Below are 25,206 nucleotides of genomic sequence, written 5' to 3'. Positions count from 1 at the left end.
GTAAGGCCTAGTATCTTATCTAGTTTTTTCAAACTATGTTTTCAAAATATATGCTATCAAAGAAATATATTATTTATACTAATATATAAATATTACCCATCCTTTTATAGGTACCTACCTAGATCGACTAGATCACAGATCATAAAAATTTAAGGTGTAAAGACACTCATTCTAAATTTCTATGAGAGGTTAATCCTTAATATTTAGAATCTGCACTTTAAGTTCTATAGGTAGGTAGGTACTTCTATTTGTCACAAAATGTTGGTTGGTTAAAAAATAGAGGCAAACAAAATAATTGTAAAAAACTTTAAAGCTACTAAAAAAAAAAAAACGAGTGTAGTTAAGTGTACCTACCGTTGCATAATAAATTATGGTACTATATCCATGAAAAGAACGTCATAATAAAAAGTATAAGGGGTTCAGTGTAAAAATAGAAGTAAAATAGTGTGCTAAACTCTGAAAACATGTAATTAATGAACTTTTTTTGGAATTAAAACAGAAACTTTTTTCAATTATTCATAGATAGTATATGTAAGTGGCCGCCAATATAAATGAGATCGTTATATTCAAGTCATCTGTGGTAGGTAGTTTTGAACTTTCGTTTGCTTGATACGACTAACAAGTGTTTTTAAATTGATATAAAATACTACAGCTAAATTATGTTTGATAAAAAAATTGTAATTACTTACAATAAAGTATAAACTGTAACACTTCCTAAGGGAGATAGATAAACTATTGAGTTTTAATAATTCGGACACTATTACAAAGTTAATTGTAATTTATATAGCATCTATGTCTGCTTTACTGCCTTTACTAACATCTCCGTTTTTAAAAGTGTCAATAGTACCTACTCATAAAATATCATAATTCATATTTTCTTTTTTCATAATAGTAATTCATTTTATTTATGTTGATTTATATCATACAAATACTTAAAATTATCACAGTAGTTATGTGTTTTTTTTAAATCTTAGTATAAGTAAGTAAGTTTCAAAACACTGAAATATAATTTTTCTTGAATTTCATAAGTTATAAGTACGATATTTTAATTTTACAATTTTGATTAAACGGCGTTCAAGATAGGCTATTTCGCTACGCCACTGTCGTAATATAATTATTAATTACTGGTATCTCACAAAAGTCTACTGTAGTTTTATTTTTTGCAAAGTTAATCAATATTTGATCACTAGATATTGATTTTCTATAATTTATGACAATAATCAATATTTTGTGCTAACCGTAATCTCTCTCTATATATATGACTATATAATAATTAATATGTATTTTTAACTTTGTTTATGATTTGGACATACACGGAGAAAACAGACACTCGATGGCGACACTTAGTAGAATATTAGACTAGGATTGATTATATAATTTAGGATAATTTAAATTTAAGTAAGATTTGAGTCTCTACGCTAATTTCTGTTTAGCCTGTGAGGAGAATTACCAGGAATAATGTCAGAAACAATACCAGCTGTTAATGAATTCGAGTGAATTGTCAATCGATAGTAGAATTTTTTAAATAGGATTTTAGCAGTTTCTTCTATTGTATTTACTTTTAGATTTATTCGAAGAGAGTGATTGGAATCAAGAAGTGGGCATATTTTGTGATTATACAAAGATTTATAAATCGGAAGGTTTGATTTTTTGATCGTACTCCATAGTTGTATGCCGTATGCCATGTCCATATAGAGGCAGTAATAGAGTTTCATAGTAACCAATGTAAACGATTTCTATACGATAGGTAATTCAATTTTTCAATTGAATGCGTTAGCCAGACACAAAAATAAAACGGAAAACGAGTTAATGAAGATTCTTTTTTTAATACTGAAACACAACGCGTGATTGCATAAAACAAACAATAAATCTCTTCAAATGTTTACAAATGATACGCTTATAATTAAGCATTAAAATAAATATTCTTCAAAATCACGAAAAAAATAAATAGCATTTTTTCGGCAAAACGTTAATAATCTCACCTACCGCATTGCTATAATAATAGTAAAATAAATTACTAGAAAAACAATATACATAATATATAATAAATTATAATTAGTAATAATAATAATAATAATAATAATAATAATAATGTAGGCTGATAGATCGTCTCCACTCATAATCGTTTTTCGTTTGCAATATAATCCATCATTGAATTCAAAAATTTAACACATCCATTACAGTATCTACTCAATGACGAGGTACATTCGACACCTACGGATACTTTACTGTATAGCAGAACACTAATTAGTATTTAGTAGTACGCTGTTTGCCATCGATCCACTATTCAACCCGTTTTCAAAGTTAACTGACTTAAATAATCGACACACGTCGTACAGCTCGTTGTCCGTATCATAGCTTGCTGCAGGCCTACAGTTCTTTGGTTATATAATACAATAAATTCTTATTATGTCGAACGTGGTTATCACGAACTACATTGAAATCCCCTTGAATCTACCAATCTACCATTACACTTAATAGTGTTTTTCTTTCAATAACTCGAAATAAAATTAATCGTTTTTCGCTATCTCGAATTAATGTACAAATAATATTTTTATTACGGTAAGAACAAAAAATTACTTACATTCAGTATAATGACTATAATGATTGCGATTTCACACGTTTATAGTCAATATTTGTAGTCATAATGATGAAGTAATTTATATATATATATATATATATATGCAATAAAGTGAAATGGAAAATAAGAGTAAATAAAATGTCCTTACAATTAATTTTTACATTTTTACAAAAACAAAAGTACCTATTATTAAATAAACTTTAATCACAAATTTAGAAAAAAATTTGTGTTTATTCATTATTGTACTTTATTGATATTTATTTAGTATTAGTGATTTAAGTATTAAAATTATTTACTAATTTTTCAATTTTTTAAGAATTTTAATAAAACCCAATTAATAGGGACAGATTACATAGTCCCGAACGAATGTATCGGTTTATTAGTTACTCGGTTAATCGGGACAGTCAGATAATAGGGACAAATAGGCCACCGCCCAATGTGTCCCAATTAAGTGGATTTCTACTGTGTATCGAAGTTTTTGATATCTCGTATTTTTCCTGTTCCCCTTAAAATTCGACATAACGAGAATCTATTGTAATATATTAGATACCTAATATACACTTTAATGATAGGAATGCACAGCCTGAATTTTAGGAGGGATGGATTCCTACAATATTTTTTGTTTCTTTTTTTAATTTTGGCCATCTCAAAACAAGATATATACATTTAATAAATTGTAATGTACGAATAAATATTACTTACAATTTTTCTTCTCGTCGCCAACTACGAGTATATAGCTAAAATATATTTTTTATAATCATTAATACGTAATAATAATAAATAATAACAAAAAAAAATTTATTTATCTAAGATTATGATTTATGTTGCACTTATTTTGTATAATAAAAAATAATAAAATACAGTCAATACAGACTTAGTGCTTTAGTAATTATGTACTGTTGAAAATATTTTGTAACTACTAGTTTCTATACTTGATCATTTATTGTTTTGATAAGTATAATTTTTATTTTTATTTTAATTATCATTATGTTCATATTTTTGTGCGTTATATATATGCTACAGAAATTAAATTGTAGAGCTCCAATTACATGTTGGGGGTGGGGGGCTGCCCAGGCACACCCGGCTGGCTCTGTGCCCAGGCCTATGATTTTAATATTGTTTAAGTGCACGTGTGCCAGGTAATAGACTATGCGCTGTTTATTAAAACATAATGATATTTTATTGAAATATTTTACATAGTATTCTTATTATTATAATACAATATACTTATATATTACTAACATAATATAAGTTTATATTAGCCATTAGGTAAGGCACTCACTACTCGTGCAATGTGTAAACCATATAATTTTTAAAATACACGTATAAATCGGCATAACGATTGTCATCGTTTCGCTTACTAGACGAGTTTTCAATGTACAATATTACAATAAAATATATAATTTTATAATGGAGGTGTATAATACATAGTAGGTACATAATATATATACAATACTGAATACACATGAAACACATAAATATATGAATATATTATATTATAAAAGTAAACCGATCTACAATTATTACCATTATATTATTATATTGTGTTATAATATATAAAACATAAATATGCCTATATTTACAAATTACAATTATATAATGATACGAGGCGTTTAAAATTGTTCTGTAAACTCATGTTGGGTAAACGTTGCAAGACATCGAGTTTATAATTAGTAAAGTTTATAAAATATTCCTACTGTATAGGCGAAGACGTCACGATTCGTTTGGAAGGGTTTCAATAACTTACTATATGGCTATCGGCTAAAAGAAAAAGGTCCGCCAGACTTTCGTAGAAAAATTAAATCCCCCTACACAATCCCAATGGCTACATTTTTAATATACTTATGTTATTATTTATAATTATACCGTTACATCTATTATGTAGTATAAGACATAAGTAGCTATGTGTATACGAACAAAAGACAAAATAAAGTAACGATAAAATATTTATACATTAGGTATATACCTATTATGTGCAATACAAATTACATAACATAACAGAGTGTCTCATAATCATCAGAATGTCTAATGCAATTGATTCTATTAATTTTTAAGTCATTTTAAAATTTGAATAGTGAATTAAAATTATTTCTTTTCACTTTAATTATATTTGTAGTTATCATTTTTAATATGAATTATGCTACGATTTGTTAAAAATTTGGATGTTCACAAGTCATAACATAATATGATACATAATTTATCATATTAATATGTCTTAATAAAAATTAATAATTAATGCTTAACTAATTGGGTATCGTATAATATTCAAATAAAATGAAAAATGATAGAATAAAATTACCTATATAAAATATCATTATACAGCAATAAAAACAAAACAAAAAAATCAAGGCGAAGACTGAGGAGGGATATAATCCGAACATGGCTATATATATGCTTTCTCGGAGATGTAATTGGTAACTGATAAACGGAAGGTATCTTTATTCTTTATAACGGATATTATAAAAAGGATGATATAAAAGATGTTATAATTTAATTCAATATCTAACGATAAATTGGAATAAATAATAATTATACTCAATTACAACTGGCGAGAAGATTACGTCGAAAATTGGACTACAGACAATTCAAATAAATTATCACGAATACGTAACCTGCAGTCTCTCCTAAAATAAATGTACCTACATTATTTTCTACATAGCAGGATATTTTTGAATTTTAATGAAATTTTGTTGGTTTAAAATGAAAGAATTCTATCTAACGATCTTTTTAAAAAGATTTATTTGTAAAGTTTTCATTTAAGTCAATTCCCCGAGAATAAAAATGTATACGATTTAACGTTTCTTATAAGGACTTTATTTCGTTTTATTAAACATTCGAATTTGATATAAAAAAAGTTATCAAACGCATATTATAGTGTATGTGGTGTAGTGTTTAAGATTTTTTAGTGCTAAAAAGATGGGGATCGAAGAATTTCGTAAGAACTATATAATAATCATATTAAAATTTTGTATACAAGAACACTCTCCCAATCCCACATCCACGCCGCTGAGATTTAAAATGGGGTGGCAGGACATAGGAGGGAGGAGGATCAATGATAATCTTAATTCTTAACACCACACAGTGGAACAAATCCCAGATCTAGTTGGATAAAACTAACAATAATTTACGTATTGAAACATTCATTTTCATGTTTATATTTATCATTACAATTACAATGCATATTAATTAGGAAACAAATATTTATGCTTATTTTAATTTAATTAGTAAATCTATTGGATGTAGAATTTTCCATAAAAACTGATTAAATTTTATTTTTTTAATACAAAATATGCATGTGAAAAACTTGTGGATTTGTAAAAAGGGTTCGTAAATGACCCGCCGTGCGATAACGCGGTTACCCGTTTATGTTACGGAAATAACTATTATATTATATATGTTTAAGGTGTAACCGGAATCGGAGTTATTAAATTGTAGCGTGGCGAGGAGGGGGTGGGGGATCTGGTACCAAAAAACCCGACGACTACCCTTCACAAATACGCCGCAATACCGGATTTAGCAGGGGTGTATAATGCATCGGGACCTCAGGGCTGATGGTCGAGAAAAATAGTATTTTAAGAAATTACTCGCACCCGTTTATTTTAGGCCGCTTATAGGACTCGGTTATTGAGTCACGGGGTAGGTGCCCATAGTAGAAATGTTTTATTTTTTAAATTATTTATCTCTTCACTTTTATCAAATACCAGAAAGAAATTTAATTAATGCATCGTGCGATATGACTTATAAATAGTAACTTTTTAGAGGGACCTCCAATGTTTTAGTAGTTGCATCCCGTGGCTTTCGGAGACTTCGGTCTGGCAGGCATTGATCACACGTCGTTGTGCAGTGTGTCCGGTACGTACGCCGCGTTGACGCGCCCTTCCGGTACTACTGACGCCGCCGCCGCCACTGTTTCCGATCGGACGCCTTTCTGCAGGTCCACATTCGTCTGCTGATGCTGTTCCGAGCGCCCGGAACCGCCTCCGACGGAAGCGCGTCGCTGTTCGCCGCTCTCCGACGATCTCCACTTGAACGGCTTCCACTGTCCCGAATTGTAGCTCGGCCGTCGGGTCATCGACACCAGCACTACCGGTTGTGCGGCGTCCGACTTTCGTTGAGCTAACTGTCTGAAACCGCCACCGCCCCCACGCTTGGTCGGCGCGTTTGAATTCGGTCCTCCGCCGCCAAATCCACCAACTTCGCCGCAGCCGTTCAACGATGACCGCTGTTGCACTACCCTGTAGACGTGTTAATGAAAACGATTAATTCGAGTCAGTTGATTCGAGACAACTGTCGAGACCGCTAATAGTTACAAGTTGTAAATTAACCAAATAATATATTATTTTTTTTAACTCTAAAACTGTAAAGTCAATTTATGTAAGTATGTTATAAATATTAAATTTAGTTAAAAAAAATTAATTAATTTTTTCTATTCCCACGTAGGTGAAACTAATGTCAGAATTGAATAAAATAATAATATACGATCGTTTCAATCTGACAGTCAATGCCCATACTTGTTAAATCGACTGCAATTTTTGTAATATTACTCTGCTCAATTTCGGTTCGGTTAGATTTGACGGTGTCCATTAAAATAAGACTTGGTGATGGTTAATGGTTATCTCCATATATAATATCGACTTCCTGGTTAGACGTCACTATTATACGTACTGCCTCATTTGTCATATTTAAAATTTGATATGTTACCAGTATAGTATTAAGTAGCCATAGTATAATTCACCAATACCTACACATTTTTGCAAAATCGTTTTGTTGGGTAAATCCATATCGATTTTATAGGTCTGCTGAGTGCTTAGTATTAATAGAGTCTGGGACCGTTGTTTCTATACCTACGTTAATTTATCAACTGCATAATTATAATGTGTGACTTTTAAAATTATTTTTATTGCACAAAATTAACTAATAATTAATATTTACATTAAATGGAAATCGTCACATAAATTTACAAATAATTCCTATTAATTAACATGTATTTTAAATAATTACCAGTTTACCACAGCGTAAATATTTAATGCACAAATACCACAAATATTACATAAATGGATAAATAAAATATCGAATAATACATATTTTAAGACATTAATAAATTATTTTATCAACTATTTCTTATAAAAATATATCCAGTGTCAACTTTTATTTCAATACCTGCATGCATGAAATTAAAAATGCAACGGAAAACTAAAAGTATAAGGTATAACAAACACATGTGATACCATCAATTTACGTACATACTTTATAATTATGGTGACCAGATATAACAATTTAAAAAAAAGTAAATTTTAAAACTTAGCTCCTTCTCTGTCGTAATTTCCTAATGCGTATACTATTTTACCCGTTTTATCCATATTTCCATAGGTCATCTCCGTCTATAAAATTGTTTTTTTTTTCATCTGATTACTCTATTTATTTTATTATTATTATCAATCATAAAAACCAATTATTTGAAATTATAATATTAACTCATTTAGTGTGTGTCTTCATGATGAAAATACTTTGATATTGAAGAATTTAAAGTAAACTTAAACTGAACTATAAATTATTTTTTAAAGGTAAAAATACCAAGTGTAAAATTTAAATATATACGATTTAGTATATTTTAAAATTTAAATCGTGCTACCAACCAATTAAAATGCTTTAGGTCGAACCATAAAATATAAATTAATAATCAAATTATAAAAAACAGTAAGAACACATAAACACGTATTAGCTCATAATAATTTTAAAGAAAAAGAGTACTGTCCTACGAAAAAGAGTACGTCTGGTCACTATATATATATATATATATATATATATATATAATATATAGTATATACCTATAAATATTTTCATAATATTTGCGTTTTATGAGTAGTGTCGTAAAAATTATTCTTTTTTGAGTATTTAAAATACTATTCAAGTATTTTTAGTCATTATATTTTAAGTCGGTAATTAACGCAGTATTATTATACCATCTATATACAGTAATTTATATTTGTTTATTTAATTATTGTATATTGCACTTCAGAAACATGATAATATATAAATATTCAAAGTTGTAAAAATAATCTTCAGTCGTATTGGTTCTTATTAGCATGGTCGTTTCATCCACACTAAATAAAACTTTTATTGGAGAGGGTAACAATTCTTACTTTCAAATTAAATTTTTCAAATAAAAATAAAATGTTTGAAAATAATAAAACCGAAATTATTCACTACAAAAAAAAAAAAAAATGTATTTTAAAGACCAATGAAAATAGTTCATGTTGAAAATATTTAAAAAAGTATTTTACTCAATATTACACTACACTGCGCTAGTTAAACAATTTACGATCGATATTTTACGCGTGGATATAATGGCTGGATAGATTTACTATGTCGATAAAGATAACAAGAAAACCGCTCGATAATATTAATCTATATACTGAAAAACACGATAACGTACACGTTTCAGAAGTGCTAAACCATCATCACCATTATCACTTCGACGGCGGTTTAGAACTCGCGTAGGTGTGTGGATTCGATTATTTTTCGATTCGACGGTTCGATCGCCGTGCAGCTATTATATATAGAGTCACATAATCTCACACACCGAACTCGAATTTTGTCGTAAAAATTTGTTTGTAATATGTCTGTAACGCTGATTTGAGAAAGTAAAAAAAAATAAAAATTATTCATATGAAAATACAATACTGAAACCTACCTGTATACGTATAGACAGCGGCGAGGCGAGTTTAACCACTTTCTAACGGTTACAAATTAATTGCGAGCTACAACACGTGTACGCAACTAATTCAAACGTTGTATTCTCAAAAATATTATTGTATTATTAATATTATAATATCATTATAATAGCTGTTGTACTGCGGACGTACACACACAAACACAAACTGATATACTGTTGACGTTTCGCCGGTTATAAAATAGTATTGGTATAGTATTTATTATGAAAAAATATGACGTTTTTTATTTATTTTTCTTCATTCGCTGCGGGCAAACACGATCGTACACGATACACACACACACACACATACGTATAATAGTTCAGTCCCGTTCACATAATAATATATACAGCTCATATATGTGTGTGTGTGTGCGTGTGTTGTATTCGCGTGCGTCTAAGTGACCCGTATACTGCACCATAATATATAATCTTTCTAAAACATTTCCCATCGCCCGCGCCCATGACTTTTCACCAAAAAGTAGATATATACAATACACACACACATACACACACAAGCGCGCGCATTTACACTATCGGTGTATATAGTATATCTCTCTCTCTCTATATATATATATATGCACGTATACTATATATATATACACACACTGTATCACGTATATATCCACAGTCCCGGAAACGCAGTAACGTCACAGTCGCAATAATCCTATGCGAGAATCTGTTTTTGTTCGTCGTATACCCTCCGGAAAACTTGATCTGGCCCGTGTTTGTGTGCGTATGTGTACAATCGCGTGTATATAGACGTTTCTCTCTCTCTCTCTCTCTCTCTCTCTATTTCTCTGTGCACAGCCGTCGTCTTCATCATACCAATAACGATGTAAAGCCATTGGCGTAGCCCACGGCCGTCATACATACGAACCGTAATACACACACACACACACACACACACACACATATAAATATGAACGCGCGTTGGTATTGCCGACACGCGAAAGTCATCTGCAGGGATTATACGCACCGCCTAGCCATTAACAATAATAATATAAAAAAAAAAAATATATATATATATATATATAATATAATATAATAATGGTAATAATCACGCTCGCGCTGCACGAAACGCACCGCAGCAAAAATAAACGTGCCATAGATTTTACACTCGATATATTTCGATTATGATATTCTAATGTTTGAATACATTTCACTGGTATAAAGTCTCGATTTTCGGCGGCGATCACGTTACGAGATTAATTACCGCGATGACCGTTATAGAGCCTGTATCCGTATACCTTTATATATATGGGCACCTATAGCTATAGTGCCGCGGTATATTTTGTGTACGAAGAGTACTGTGTACATATTATAGCCGTATAGGTATAACACACCGGTCAATTCGTCCTAGTCCACATTCGCTGGAATGCAAAACTGTAGTGGCGTCGTCGGACGAAAGCCGATATATTATTTATTAATTTTATTTTGCGGGCTAAGCCCTCTGACGGAATAAAATATAAAATGTCATAAAATAACGACTGAGACAACAATATTATTGTACAAACAAACACTGAAACACATTATAAAACATATTATATGATATTATGTACCTATAAGATTGTTATTTCTATATTGAATTTATTCGGAAACAATTTTTAGTTTTTTCAAATACACACCACGAATACACACGCGTAATACATTTATCTTTGATATTAATTACTCTATAATAACGCGTAGAATGTTTAGTCTTTTGATTTGATAACATTTCTGTTTTATACTTCAAGATTATTGTTACTTAATAATAAAATAGTGGCATATTTAGGATTTTCAAATGATGGAACGGGTACTAAATTGGGATCAAAATTATTGATGCACCGAATCTAACTGCAAACACTACAGTAATCTTTAAGCGTATGCTACGATAAATTATGATAAATTGTATTAAATCATCGTTATGTCAATGTGACAGCAATTAATATTTAAGTATTTTTTTCAAAAATGAAAAGATAACACGTTGGTATTTATTATTTGATTTGTAGGTATTACCTTGTATAATATTATAATATTTTATAGCGGTAAACGGTTATAATATATAAAATAGAACCGATCGAAAAAAAAAAATATTAAAATGACATAAACATCCAAGCCCTGCGTGATAAAATACCACTATGACTATAATATATTATTTTATATTACGTGTTATAAATTTTTAAGTCTCTCTACCGTCGTATATTTTGTATACATTTACACTATACGTATCATAATGTCTATATTATGTGTCTTTGTCGAAATATAAAAACGAGCTCAGTTTTTGAACATTTTTGGACACATCAAACATAGTAAAATAGCGAGTTAAATTTATCTGTGGTCTGGAGTGCGTCTAAATCATATATTATAATTAATATACATATACGTGTTCAAAAAAACATCGGTCGTATACACTAGCTAGTAGTAGTACGCTACACCGAATATAACGGAACTTAATGCGAAAATGTAATACGCGTGTATGTAAATGCACACGGCCAATTACTGCGGTGTCGTGTACAATAAATGCACGTTGGTGGGTACCTACGTTTTAATTTTTTCACGTTAAATAGAGTGGAGGTCTGGACGATACCGAAAAAGTGTATAAATCCGAAAAACTTACAACTACACAAAAATTTGGAGAGTACAAAACTCCTAAACTGTCTAAATGTAAACACAAACACTGCGCACTATACACGCGTTGCTTGAACCATTTGCAGCAGTTGTACCTACATCACAACAATGTGATTTTTAATTTTATCATAAAAACGAATACAATAACCGTTTATAAGATACTAGTGCAATATTAAAATACAATTATTTAGGTACATCCTCCGGGTTCGTAGAAAAACCATGTTCTAAAAAATTGGTTTAAAATATTTGAAATGTTGTTGTGAAAATCCAACGGTAGTAAGTAGAAACATTTTTATGAATATAAACGTGGAGTCTCAAAGTACTTGATCCTAGATTAACCTAGTTTCAGATCGTGGTTGGAGTGTGTTTTGTCTCTCAAGAGGACTTCAAAGTACCTACAGTGGAAATCATGAATTCTAGTACCAATCTGCTGTTAGTATTGTGTGTGGGCACATTAAGTCTACCAATATACCAAATAAAATGGGTAGGTATATTATAAAACTCTTAGTACCTAATGAACAATTATGGGTTATGACCTATGAACAGTAGTTTTATGTACACAATAAATATTAAATATGGGATTATTGAAATTATGCTATACGTTTATAATGTCGTGTAAACCTTTTCAGCAAGTAGGATGGTGTGGTAAGTCGACGAATCCGGTAAGACGACGAATAATGATCATATTTCTTAGGTAACCAATCATGATATCAATCAGATATTAGTCATTTATATTAAATGTTTATGATGTTAGACATTTTACATCCGTTTAGCATTAAAATTTGCGAAATTCCCAAAAGTATAATTATTAAATCGATTTTATACTTTAAAAAGTACTTACACGTTATACCTAAGCAACTTTTTGTTTATATTTATATGAAATATAATAAAATTTATGGATTGAAAAATAATTAAAAGTTGAAACGTTAACAACAATTTTGTCAGTCAAGATACAGGGATATATTGATGAGTCAGTAATAGTATACACAGGTTTTTATAAATATTATTTATTAATTTACTGTGAGTATTTCATTTGTTATAAATTATAATCTTTTTTAGTACAATCATCATATTATATTAAGTATAGGTATTTAGTATATGTGTACAAAATAGTAAAGGTTTATTTGTAGTATAATATACACAAGTCAACTTACTCATCGTATGGGATAAAATGACGAGTTCAGATTTTTTTTTTGAGTAACTCATAAGTATTAAAACCTCAAATATAAAAGCTTGAGATTATTACTAATAATTCTAGATACTTTAAATAATACTTGTATTAAATCTAAAAATGTCCTGTCTCTTATTTAATAATGAGATGATTACATTCAAACCTGAAGTTCTTTGACTTACCACATTCTCACTTATATGTTAACAAACCCTAATCATATAATTTGTAGATATATATCAAAAAATGATCTGTACTATAAATAGTATAAATCCTTAGGCGAGGTCAAATATATCGAGTTAATTTAATTATTTTTTTTTTTTTTGATGTGAAACTTTTATGTTGAGTCATATTATTGCTGAATTAATCATCAAAACAGAGTTATAATTAAAAATTAAACGTGCTGAGACGACTAAAAGTTGTGAAAATACATATCGTACCTACCATTAATAGACCTAATAAATGACTAAAAATACATGAATTAGGACACATATCAGACATCACCTGACACCTGCAGTGTGTAATATTTTTATTTATATATAAATACATAGTATTAGCAATTATATCTTATTTTACAATATAATGAGTAAATTTAGTTAGAAAATATAAAGGAGGTTGTTTATTTGAATCGACTTACTGCATAATGCCAAAGGAATCATTGAATTTCTCTCTGCAATTTGAGTTGATTTTTCCTTCACTCTTGTTCGAACACATTGAAGTCCTCCTGGTTTTCGTCTGGTCCGGGTCTGCCTCTTCTATGATTTCGGGCAAGAACATCATATGTTGGTCTTCAGGAACACTAAAAACGAAAAAAACAATCACATGGGTAAAAAATAATATTTTTTAAAATGACTTATGTAATATGATTATTACGGCATATGGTGAACTGATCCTCTATGCGATTTTTTCTTGAACGGTGCAGACGCACTGGTGTAAGGAATCGATACTTCTAACTCGTTGAAGTAAATATCTTTGACCAGAGGAATTTTAATTTTAGCAAGGTAATCTACCGCCAAAAAGGATGCCTACCGGAACAAAATTCGTTATGAGTATATGATTTTTGTTATAATAATAAATATAGCTGAGATGTCAAGATATTGTTATTATTTTTATGTTAATTTACCTTTGTGTGTCTATCGATTAAGTAATTTAATTCAAAATCTTCTTCGTCATCACCAAAAGGATTTATTAATTGTTCAGCTACCTGCAAGAAGAAATGTTGTACCTATAGTAATTATAGCGGTACAATATATTGATACCATTTATCATATTACGTACGATTTATTTTTTAATTATTGAATAATATTGTTATTATACATAATAATATTATAATGATAAGTGATAAAAAAAGGAACTGTTTTGAATGTTAAAAATTATTAAAGATTTAATAATATATTTATTTTTTGATGAGTATTTAAATTAATTTTTTAAATAACAATAATTACATATTACCATGCATTCATCCGAGACAAGATAATATTACAATTACGAAATAAAACGAAAAATGGCAATGAATCTTTTTTTGATTGATCTACGAACTATATTTATAAATCCCGTGAAGTGCATTTTATTTATGATTGATAATGTTTAAATGACTGATTACTATTTATTAACTGGTATCGTTCAAAAACAATACATATGCATATATTATGTATGTCTGTATTAGTATATTAAGTTTAATTAAGAATAACTTATTAACTGTTAAATATTCTATACTTTATGTGTGTTTGATATTGTAAAAAAAAAAAAATTTAAAAAAAACGTCCAGCTATTATTTAATGTTGTTTATTTAAATATTTACTCTGTACAGTAGAAAGGGAAGAAAGTTAAATATGTTAGTGTAATATTTCTAAATTCAAATAAGTTTTCATTAAAAGTATAATTTTGTATATTGTTATTTGTTTATATAGTAAATATTTACTATATTATGAATAATATATCTAAAGATAAATAAACCAACTTAGTTATTTACAGTATAATATGTATAATGTATAGATCAAACACTGATAATAGTATACGAGCGCAACATTAACAAAAAATGTACATTATACGCATAGTTATTAAAAATTGATTAATACATTTGAGATGCTTTTAAGTAAAAAAAAAAATTGTTTTAAAATCTAATTTCCTTGTACACACTGATATAAAAAAATAATCAATCAAGAGATTCTTGTCTAGAATAATTAAAAATATTAATAAACAACCTAATAAACTATATTAAAACAGGAAATATAGAGAAAAATTTAGTTTTTTTTTTAAGAACGTTAATTAAATTGAAAACATAAAAAATGAAAAATATAACAAAATAATTTGCATTCTGAACAAGTTTTTTTTCATACAGAAATGTTGGTACTGTCAGAGCTTACAGTAGACTAAACATAAGTAGATCTGTTGACGTTTCTACATTTCTTTATGAATAATTTTGTCTACCGGTATCATGACATTATTAAAAAAATATATATTTCTGATAGCATTATAAATATGTTTATACTTATAAATTCATAATCATAAATCATATTTTCATCCACTGTATGTTTGTATCAAATAGTTATATACTTTAATGAAATATATCTTATAATATTGAATACATTAATTTAAAATAACATTTTAATATTTATTGAGTTATTGCCGTTAACCCAACGTTTATTAAAAATCATTGAAATCTCTCAATAATGATTACCTAATGACAATTACCGGTACAGTATACTTACAAAACTATTTGTTTATTTAAATTATTAATGTTACTAATATAATACATTATATAATTATTTATATGATTAACTATAGTGTTGGATACTATAGAAAATGGTGTAGTTAAATTTTAAAACAGTTGTATAAGTGCTTAATATTTTTTTTTAATACTCATATGTTTGCTAACTAGTACGCATTTTGGAATTCAATGCATACATTTTCTTTTATTATTATTCAAAAATTGGTAATTACAAATTAGCTTTTGACAGAGATAAAACCTAAATCGTTAAGTTAATTGATCTACTCCAATATGCATTACTCAATATTTTATATTCAAGACTATATATAAAATTGTACTTTTATAATTAAAATTTGTATTTACCTAAAATGTAGTAAATGTAAAATACAAAATTATTCTTGAAATATTATAGCTCATTTGCATAGTTTGAATTTATTGTTGTAGTTAATTCTTTTATATTCTTAATATTTTATTGTATTCAGACAATTTCAGCGTTTTACTTGTTATTATCATATTTTCAAATTAACTAATCTTCCCAAGAGATAATAACTATAGATCTGTAAAACGTCAAAATCCATATATACAATAATAACTACGCAGTAGGTACGTCTTAACATAATATAATATTATTCAGTTACGCTTTTCCTTCATTTTTTTAAAACGGTAAACTAACACACAAAAGGGTAACTATTCCTGTAAAAGGGTTTGTTTTTTATAACATTATTAATTATTACAATAGTATGTTCTTTTATTTTTTATATACAAGTTCGATAAATTAATTTTTATTAAATTATCAAATACACTTAAAAGTTAAAACACAGTGGATTTCACGTTAAAAAGGTAATTAACTGCGTACCTACCTTTAAAAGTCCCATGAAGAATAAAAACTGTACAATTGTAAACACCGGTATATACACGTCAAGTTCTGTTTGCAGCATTTTGTTTGATCCTTCCACGTATTGCCTCCCGACAACGGCAGTAATGAAAAACGAATACGTTGCAATTGTAACGACCTAAAAACAATGAAAAAAAATATAGTATTTTTATTTATCTACAAAACAAATAAAATCATGATATTATTGTTGTCGTTACCTGTGTATACGCTAACGGTATGCTGATCCAATCGTAACTCCACAAATAACCACATTTTGATCTGAAGTCGATAAATTCCTAAACGAAACAATATTGTCATAATAAATTATGATTTTATTAAATAATTTATTATAGTATAGCACAGTGTCGATTAATTTCTGCATTGTTTGTAGTTAACAATGAACTAATTAAACCTATCATTATATTTTATCCACTTATATCACATTATATAGGTAAAGTGTGAGTTAATGCGAATCACAAAAATATTCAACTGCAATCATAACTATTAACTAGGTATTTAAATATCAATAATTTTTAACGATACAGATACAATAGGTACATAATAACACATGCGCATAATATCACAGTCTTAAATATGAATTCAAAATTAAAATCACTACAGTTTTAAGTTATAAATGTTAAATTCGAAACGTCAGTCGACACATAAACAAAATCAATATAATATGAACAATGCTCGAAGATTTCTAAAACATTAAAATATTCACTGATGGGGCAAAATCTGAAGACGGAGTATAGACCCTCGTCGATTTATAGTAATGATAAAGAGATCGAGATACCTAGCTTCTCCTCGATGTAGTATACAGCTATATCCGTTGCATTGTCAAGTGCTAACGATACCATAAAAAGAAAAAGAAAAAAAAAACATTAAAAAGCCATTGTTTTTTATAAATCTTTCGGAGCTTAACAACCGTTGAAAACTCTTATGTCGACCAAAGTTTGAGATTTCTTTAGAAGTATAGAATTAAATGTTTCAGTATTCGTAATAGAGGACTGTTGACTTATGTTACCAGAATAAACAACAAAACATATATCAAAACTTAATCAAGCCGTATTAGATTAGTAAATACGTACAATTTTACCTACGTACAATATATAGCGGGTTAAAATCAAAAACTAAAGAATTTTCAAAGGTCTGATAAATTAACTATAGTACATAATATTATATATTATATAATATTTGACCTTTATATAAAAAATAAATTTTTTGTACAATATTTTGATATGAATATTTTTGTTTTGGGTGTATAAAGTTGCACAAAAGTTGTGTAAATTACATTTGATATTAAATATGTTAACCTATCTCGTTCCCGATGTTAGTAAAGCGTTTTACTAGAATTTGCATATAAAAAACGATTTTTCAGCTTTGGTTCAAGTACGAAATTTGATTTCCGTCGTATAAAGTACTAACATGATATTGTGAAAGATACAAGTAAGTTAGAATAATTTTTATTATCTCATGTATTGTACATGATTGTTTAGAAACGAATTTAGATGATTTTATTTTTTATATCTTTAAGTTACAAATATTTGGCGGTGCTTATAATTAGGTTTTGCATAATTTCACGAAGTGGTATAGCTTTTGTAGCTCATTCATTTCATCAAATTTAGTATGTATTTTAGATTGAGTCTAAGGTTTATAACTTAAGTTTATAAGTAATGCTATAACATAAGCCATATAAATAATGGTTATTAAATAAACTTAAACAAAAGCTGAATTTTAGGTTAGGAATATTAAATTAAAAATTATTATACTTAAAATATTGAGTATTTAAAGTCGTATAATATGCAATACATAATATGTGATTATAATTTATATTGGATCATATTATTCGTTGACCCGCGTCAAAATACTTAAGCATAATAACTGATACAAAATAGTATAAGCTACGTAATAGAGTAATCTCGAGAAGATTATGACTTATTTAAAATAATTATTTACAGGTAAATGACGATAATAAAGCCCATACATTTATTTAATATTTTAATATCGTTTTTATTATTATTAATCATTTACAAATAGTAATAATATTATCTATATATAATTAAATTAGGCAACAACACTTATAAACACAGTGCAAAAGAGAGAGAGAGAGAGAGAGAGAGAGATTGAGAGGAGATTTGTCCACCATATTATCCTCTCCCCGAATTACGATCCTGACCGAAAATTTATATGAATTCTTATTATTAAAACGTCATAAAAATGTAAATGCAAAATTCATCGAAATATAATATAGTCATCGTACGCGTAAAAGAAAATTTCCTTCTTGTATAATAACTATATTTTGATGTGTATATTCATCATTATTTTATAACTGTTATTGTGTTTTAGATAAATATTAATTTGTGCTGTTAAAATATTGAAAAGAGCACGTTTAAAAAATGTATCCGGTTTTTACAACTGGCACAGCATCATGCTTTTATTTTCTCAAATATTTAAGTAAATAATGATAATGTAAAATTACAAATGCAATACTTGATGTATATAATTATAATAAACAGAAGTGTCGATGAAATAAAGATGCTTTGCAGATTTCGGAGATTTTTTTAATATTATTGATTGCATTTTTCTTTCTACATAATTTCTGGCCGGAAGAAGATGACTTGAGTTTTTTAAGAATATTATATTTAAAGAGAAGTTTTCAAATTTACGTTTGAAATGGTTCTGTTCATATTTTAACATAAGTTGTCGAAATATCTTCAAAATACTTGTATTTTATTATTATACACAGTGGCTCGCAAAAAATACTACTGCGCCTTTGTACACATTTAAATAATTAATTTTTGTAATATTATACACGATTATGTAATGCTACAAAAATAATCAAATGTTTAAATACATATAAATAATATCGATCGAGTTATATTGACTGTAAATTACACAGTTGAGATGAGACTCCGATAACGTATAATAATAGATGATTGCAGATAGTCTAGTAGCTTGAAAAATAGAATTGTTACGAAATTAACATCAATGAAAATAACTTTACCGTGATAAATATAGGGTAATGTAAGGTTTAGTCGATAGACACGTAGATAAATAATATTATGAAGTGCAGAATGATAAAACAGTAATGATTGAAGTGATGCATATATCTTTTTGTTTACGTATTTAGAATTATTTAATCAAACTATCGATTAACGTTTGTCTATATAATATTGCGATAAAACAAACTATTATTACCTGCATTATCAGTTTGACTCCTTCGGAATCTTCAATTCGCTTAGATTTTCTGGCCTCTTTCAACAGACTGATGAACCAAGTGCAAGGCACCCAATAAGTATTAAATTCTACCTTGGGGAGTGAATAAAATACTTCTATCTCGTCGGCGGTCATGTAGCCTGCGCATATTTATTAAGATTAACAACGATCGTGTGTACTAAGACGTAAAACAATTTAAATAATAATATGATATAATAATAATACAATATTATGTTTATTTTTATGGTTTGGATCGATGAAGTTATAACTTGCCTGACTCAGCGACGTGCTCTAATGTCGGAAAACGTTTTTTCACCGGTGAACTGATGGAACGCAATACCAAAATCAATGTCAAAATCAAATATCTCATTAACGATCTTCGAATCATACAACCGTAATCGTCATTGCCCTCTACGTACATTGATATTACATGCATTGCTCTTGTGAGAAACAAATAAATAAATAAATAAATAAATATATTTTATTTTATAGCACGATTGGGGGGATTCTGTGAAAAGCGGAGGATAATAATAATATTCTAAATACCTGTCGGGCCATGGAATCGCCAAGTATTGGTTCCACCATCTTTTGGCCACATACGTCACATAAAATCCTAAGATGAATGATAATGGTAATTGACTAATAAAGGCATCACAATATCGAACTATTTTTTCAAATATCCTGAAACACAGTTAGTATTACAAATTAATAAATATTTATCTGTAAAAATATAAACTATTATATTTTTAACAATAGAATTATATTATACAAATATACAAAATTTAACAGATTAAAATAAATAATAAGTTAAAATTATTATTCATTGACAGTATTATTATCATCATATGTTTTTGATAAATTGTTATGTAATTTGCGTATCGTTACCTATCTATATATTAAAAATTTTAGTTGATATTTTAGGTCAACGATGTGATTATACGTCGAATACATGATTTATAATTTATTTTAGCCTTTATTCGACAAAGTAAACGTGTACAGAAAATATTCATAAACAAAGTTACATGAAAGTTACAGTTAAATTATGACGATTTAGTTGTGAGAATTTGGTAAATTGGCAAATGATGAAGACGCAGGGCGATGATTGGTAAAATAATTTAAGTATAACGATGGTGGGAATAATATAAAGTAGTATATTAAATAAAAAATTGACTTTATATATATATATAAAAAAATAATTTAAATAGGATCATTAAATTGATATCAAAATTAACTAATTGAAAATATTGATAAATATTAAAACTATTAATATAAGAATCGAGTGATTCCGATGAATGGTTCAAATACAATGCGTTATACGCACAATAATAGCGTGTGGAAGCGTTACTTGAAATAGTTAAATGTGATTACACCATACTTAAAGTCTAAAGTTGTAAACTTTGCCATAATACAATATTGTCCTAATACCCATTATACGGATCTACACGCGTCCTATAAGCTATTATATAATAATATATTATTTGTTCTCGCACGTGCATTCTATTATCAGAGTCACGCGGACACGTTAATTGAATAGTTACAAAACACAATGTATAATAATTATATATTATATAATGTACACAATGACTGAAACGAAAAACGATGATCGCGACGTGCCGAGACGATTCGATTTGATTAATTCTCATTATTAATATTACAATTCGTGGTCATTCTTTAAAATAGTAATAACAATAATATTTATTACTCGCAGTCTCGGCTTGAGCGCGAGTTTTGTCAAGGGTTCGGCAGGAGATATGACCATGAGAATACTTTTTTTTTCCGTTTGAATAATATATATATATATATAAGTATATAGTATAATATAAGTACATAGTCGTATAATACATTGCGTTTATATGTATACGATATGACCAATATACGGTACGTATGACGAATCATAATATTTTGTTTACTTTAATTGGGGCGCTTCAACTGATAATTAAAAAAAAAATAACACCACCACAAGGCCTCGTTCTCACTATTCTCACCACAGTCGTGGATTGGCCAGCGACCACACGGGGTTCATAGTGCGCGCCGACTTTCCAATATAATAATATTATCATTGCCGTTCGTTTTACGGAGAGTTTCACATATTTTACTGGGTCTTACTTCACTCCACGAGGCTAATTACTAAACCACGCTTATATATAAAAGACGATTCGATTCCAAATAATTTCTATGTCTGATTCGAAATAGTGTCAAACATTATTTTTTTCAAAAAATGTAGTGGTTTAAATTATACTATAAATAGTGTTTAAAAATTTTATTTTTTAAATTAGAAAAATTGAGTATAGGTAGACTGATGAGCGTATAATCTACTATACACTCATCTTTACGGGGTATAGTTGTATTAGATGTATTCATTTCAATATAAATACTGACCGCGCTAAAATTACTGTGCTAAGTTTATTGAGTCATGTGGATAATTTAATAATTAAGCGCATATAGATCAGCCATTAAAAAATATAAAATATTATTCTTAGTTTATTGTGATTCATTTATTGAAATTGACATTTACAATGATATTCTCATGAAATTCGATCATTCAATGGCCACTTAACTGGTGTCCATACCCTTCTTATAAAATATAGTTATTTATTTTAGATATTTTATTTTTATACTACCCTTATAAAATAATATAATATATAATAATATTTAGATCCTGGTAAATAAGAAATAAATAAAAATTTTGAAATATTAGAATTTAATAACCTATTCATTTTAACATAAGATACTATCATTACAATTCTAAGAAAGTGGCTTTACATTTTTCTCTCCTAATTTAGTATTTTTTTGACACAATCAAGTTTAAGCACACTCTTTACGTCTCTCCTTTAGGCCTTTGTAAGATAGGAAAATTGTGATTTTTCTTATTGGTTACTGGGGATATCATTGAAATTTACAATCCCTTTCTTGCAAACTAACTTAATAATAATAATATGTAACATATAACACATATTATAATAACACATAGACAGAACTTTAAAACTTTTATTTATGGGAGTACGTATACGATATTATTAGGACTGTGGTAATTGAGTTAGGGTAGTAATTTTAATTATAAGGAGTCATATAATATACAAATTATAATAATATGTCACTACGTATGTATATACATAGAAAATATGACAGCAATACAAAGTTTTAAATTCTAACCACAGTCACTTGAGAGACGATATACCATGCTATTAATTCACCTTTTCTGATTTTGTATGAGGGCGGTTATCCCGCATAGGAAGGGAAGGACAGAGTCACGTGCAAATGGTTGACTTTGGGCATCAAATGTCTTATTAATACGGCTGACGGCCCTACATGTTTTGTCTGTAATGTGTATAGTTTACAATGTATAAAAAAAATTTAGAATTGTACTATTTATTATAAAATAAAGTCTACTTTTATATGGGGAATAAATATTTATAATTCACATTGCTCAGATATTACGGAAATCGTTATCTAGTTATCATTGCAACACACGTCCGGGTATTATATTAACAATAACTAATTTTTTTCACTTGGGTCGTAACATATAATATAAATGTTTAATAAAGATAAAAAAAACTATATTGTTTTGGACGTTGGCATGTGCAAAATTCGAAAAGACCTAACGGTTAAATTTAGTATAAATATTAAATGTTTATTTAAAAAACTTGATTTTTATTCGAGTTATTTTGGCCATCCAAAATATTTGGTTGTCAAAATTCGTGTATCTATCGATTATTATTTTCCTTTTTACGAAACTAAATTATTTAGTAATACAATATTTACTATATAACGAATGTATCGTAACACATTATGCACTTCTAGAGATAGTCCAAGTAGTAACACTGTCAGCACCGTTGTACATAATATTATATACAATTTAACGCTTTTGCGTGTATAATCGACGGAAAATAGAAACTTGTTTTGATTTTTGAAATGATAGTTCTAAGCTATATACAATAACATTATGACATATCATAGTAAAAATTAACACAATTATGTATTGATATTACATAACAATGTGCGAACGTCTCAATCACTGAAAGGAAAACATTTTAAAATATTGCAACTGACGTATAATATTATATTAAATAGTGATCTCTAACGCGGTGGATGAAGTATAAATCTACATCGTTATGCGTGGAAAATATTGCTATATTGTATTAATATATTATGTACTGCAATGTATTGTTATATATTTATTATTTTGTTGTGATCCTTTCGATCCTCCCTAACCTTTCACTATATGACCCAACCTAACCTTTATCCTATCTAACTTAATCAGGAGGATGTCCCAGAACATGCAACCATTTATCATAATATACTATACAAATACATGCACTTTTAGACATTTTTTGTTTATGAATTTATGATCACTGAGAAAATAATTTATTTTCATTTTGTTAGAAATGAAAAAAAATTCAAACTTAAATGACAATTCTTTGTTGTAGGTAATTCATCGAAATATACACTTAAAAAGACGTAGAAGATTTATAAGTAATTATTTATACGTTTTTCAAATTGTGCGTATTATAAAAAATTAAATTATAAAAATTATACATTATACTATGTTAAAAGTAAATAATATTTTGAGGATTTGTGGCGTAGGTACGTATTTGAATTTTTTTCTACTCCACAATTCTAGAATGTGGTAATATGAAAATTCCTCAAAATTAGACGCGTTTATTGAAAATATTCCATAAAAGATCTGATTAGTGAAGGTTTTGAGAATTGATGGAATGAAATAATAAATAATTAAATAATAATATTAATAATATAGAATGTATGCGGACATGCGGAAAATATTTAATTTCACAAAATCTCTAATGACGATGTCAAATTGGAGGACCATCTTATAAAAAATTGAATATTTTAATTAAATATATGATAATATTGTCATATTTCACTAAATGTGAAAAAGTCGTTTCCATCATATCATAAAAAAATCGATTTTATTTGTAGTTATGACATACACGTATATTATATTATAGACGTATCACGTATAATATATATATGGTTAAAAATTTAAAATACGACTGACAAACCTTATCTGATTATCATTAATATTATTTATACACCATACACATTATTATAATATTATGTTCAATCATTATAACTTATTAAAACCTATTAACAGTTTACTCTAAAATTTGATTCACATATTTTATAGTTTAATTTGATAAAAATAATTGTATATTACTATATAAATAAGAATAGGCGAAATGTCTGTTATCTAAACACATGGTTCGTCGACATCGTTATAAGTTAAAGCCATACGCATACAAGTATTGTAGAATACCGGTCACCGGTTCGACGGTCATGAGTTTGAAAATTTGTATTCGAAAGTCTATGACTT

General features: G+C 28.0%; 1 protein-coding gene across 1 annotated transcript in view; it reads right to left on the bottom strand.

Moving 5' to 3' along the window:
- Positions 1-3,738: 3,738 nt before the first annotated feature.
- The window catches only part of LOC132930388 (bestrophin-4-like), a 43,993-nt gene continuing 22,525 nt past the window's right edge, over positions 3,739-25,206 (bottom strand). The window contains exons 2-10 of the mRNA XM_060996237.1: positions 20,421-20,555; positions 20,148-20,314; positions 19,857-20,014; positions 16,874-16,951; positions 16,642-16,794; positions 14,195-14,275; positions 13,945-14,096; positions 13,709-13,870; positions 3,739-6,816 (exon numbers count right to left, since the gene is read on the bottom strand). Coding sequence (XP_060852220.1) covers positions 6,408-6,816; positions 13,709-13,870; positions 13,945-14,096; positions 14,195-14,275; positions 16,642-16,794; positions 16,874-16,951; positions 19,857-20,014; positions 20,148-20,314; positions 20,421-20,555 — 1,495 coding nt within the window. The 3' untranslated portion in view covers positions 3,739-6,407. The remainder of the gene's footprint in view (positions 6,817-13,708; positions 13,871-13,944; positions 14,097-14,194; positions 14,276-16,641; positions 16,795-16,873; positions 16,952-19,856; positions 20,015-20,147; positions 20,315-20,420; positions 20,556-25,206) is intronic.

This window comes from Rhopalosiphum padi, chromosome 4 (assembly GCF_020882245.1).
Source record: "Rhopalosiphum padi isolate XX-2018 chromosome 4, ASM2088224v1, whole genome shotgun sequence".
NCBI classification, from domain to species: domain Eukaryota; kingdom Metazoa; phylum Arthropoda; class Insecta; order Hemiptera; family Aphididae; genus Rhopalosiphum; species Rhopalosiphum padi.
The sequence above is the reverse complement of the archived record's forward strand: the minus strand, read 5'-3'. Positions and strand labels throughout refer to the sequence as shown.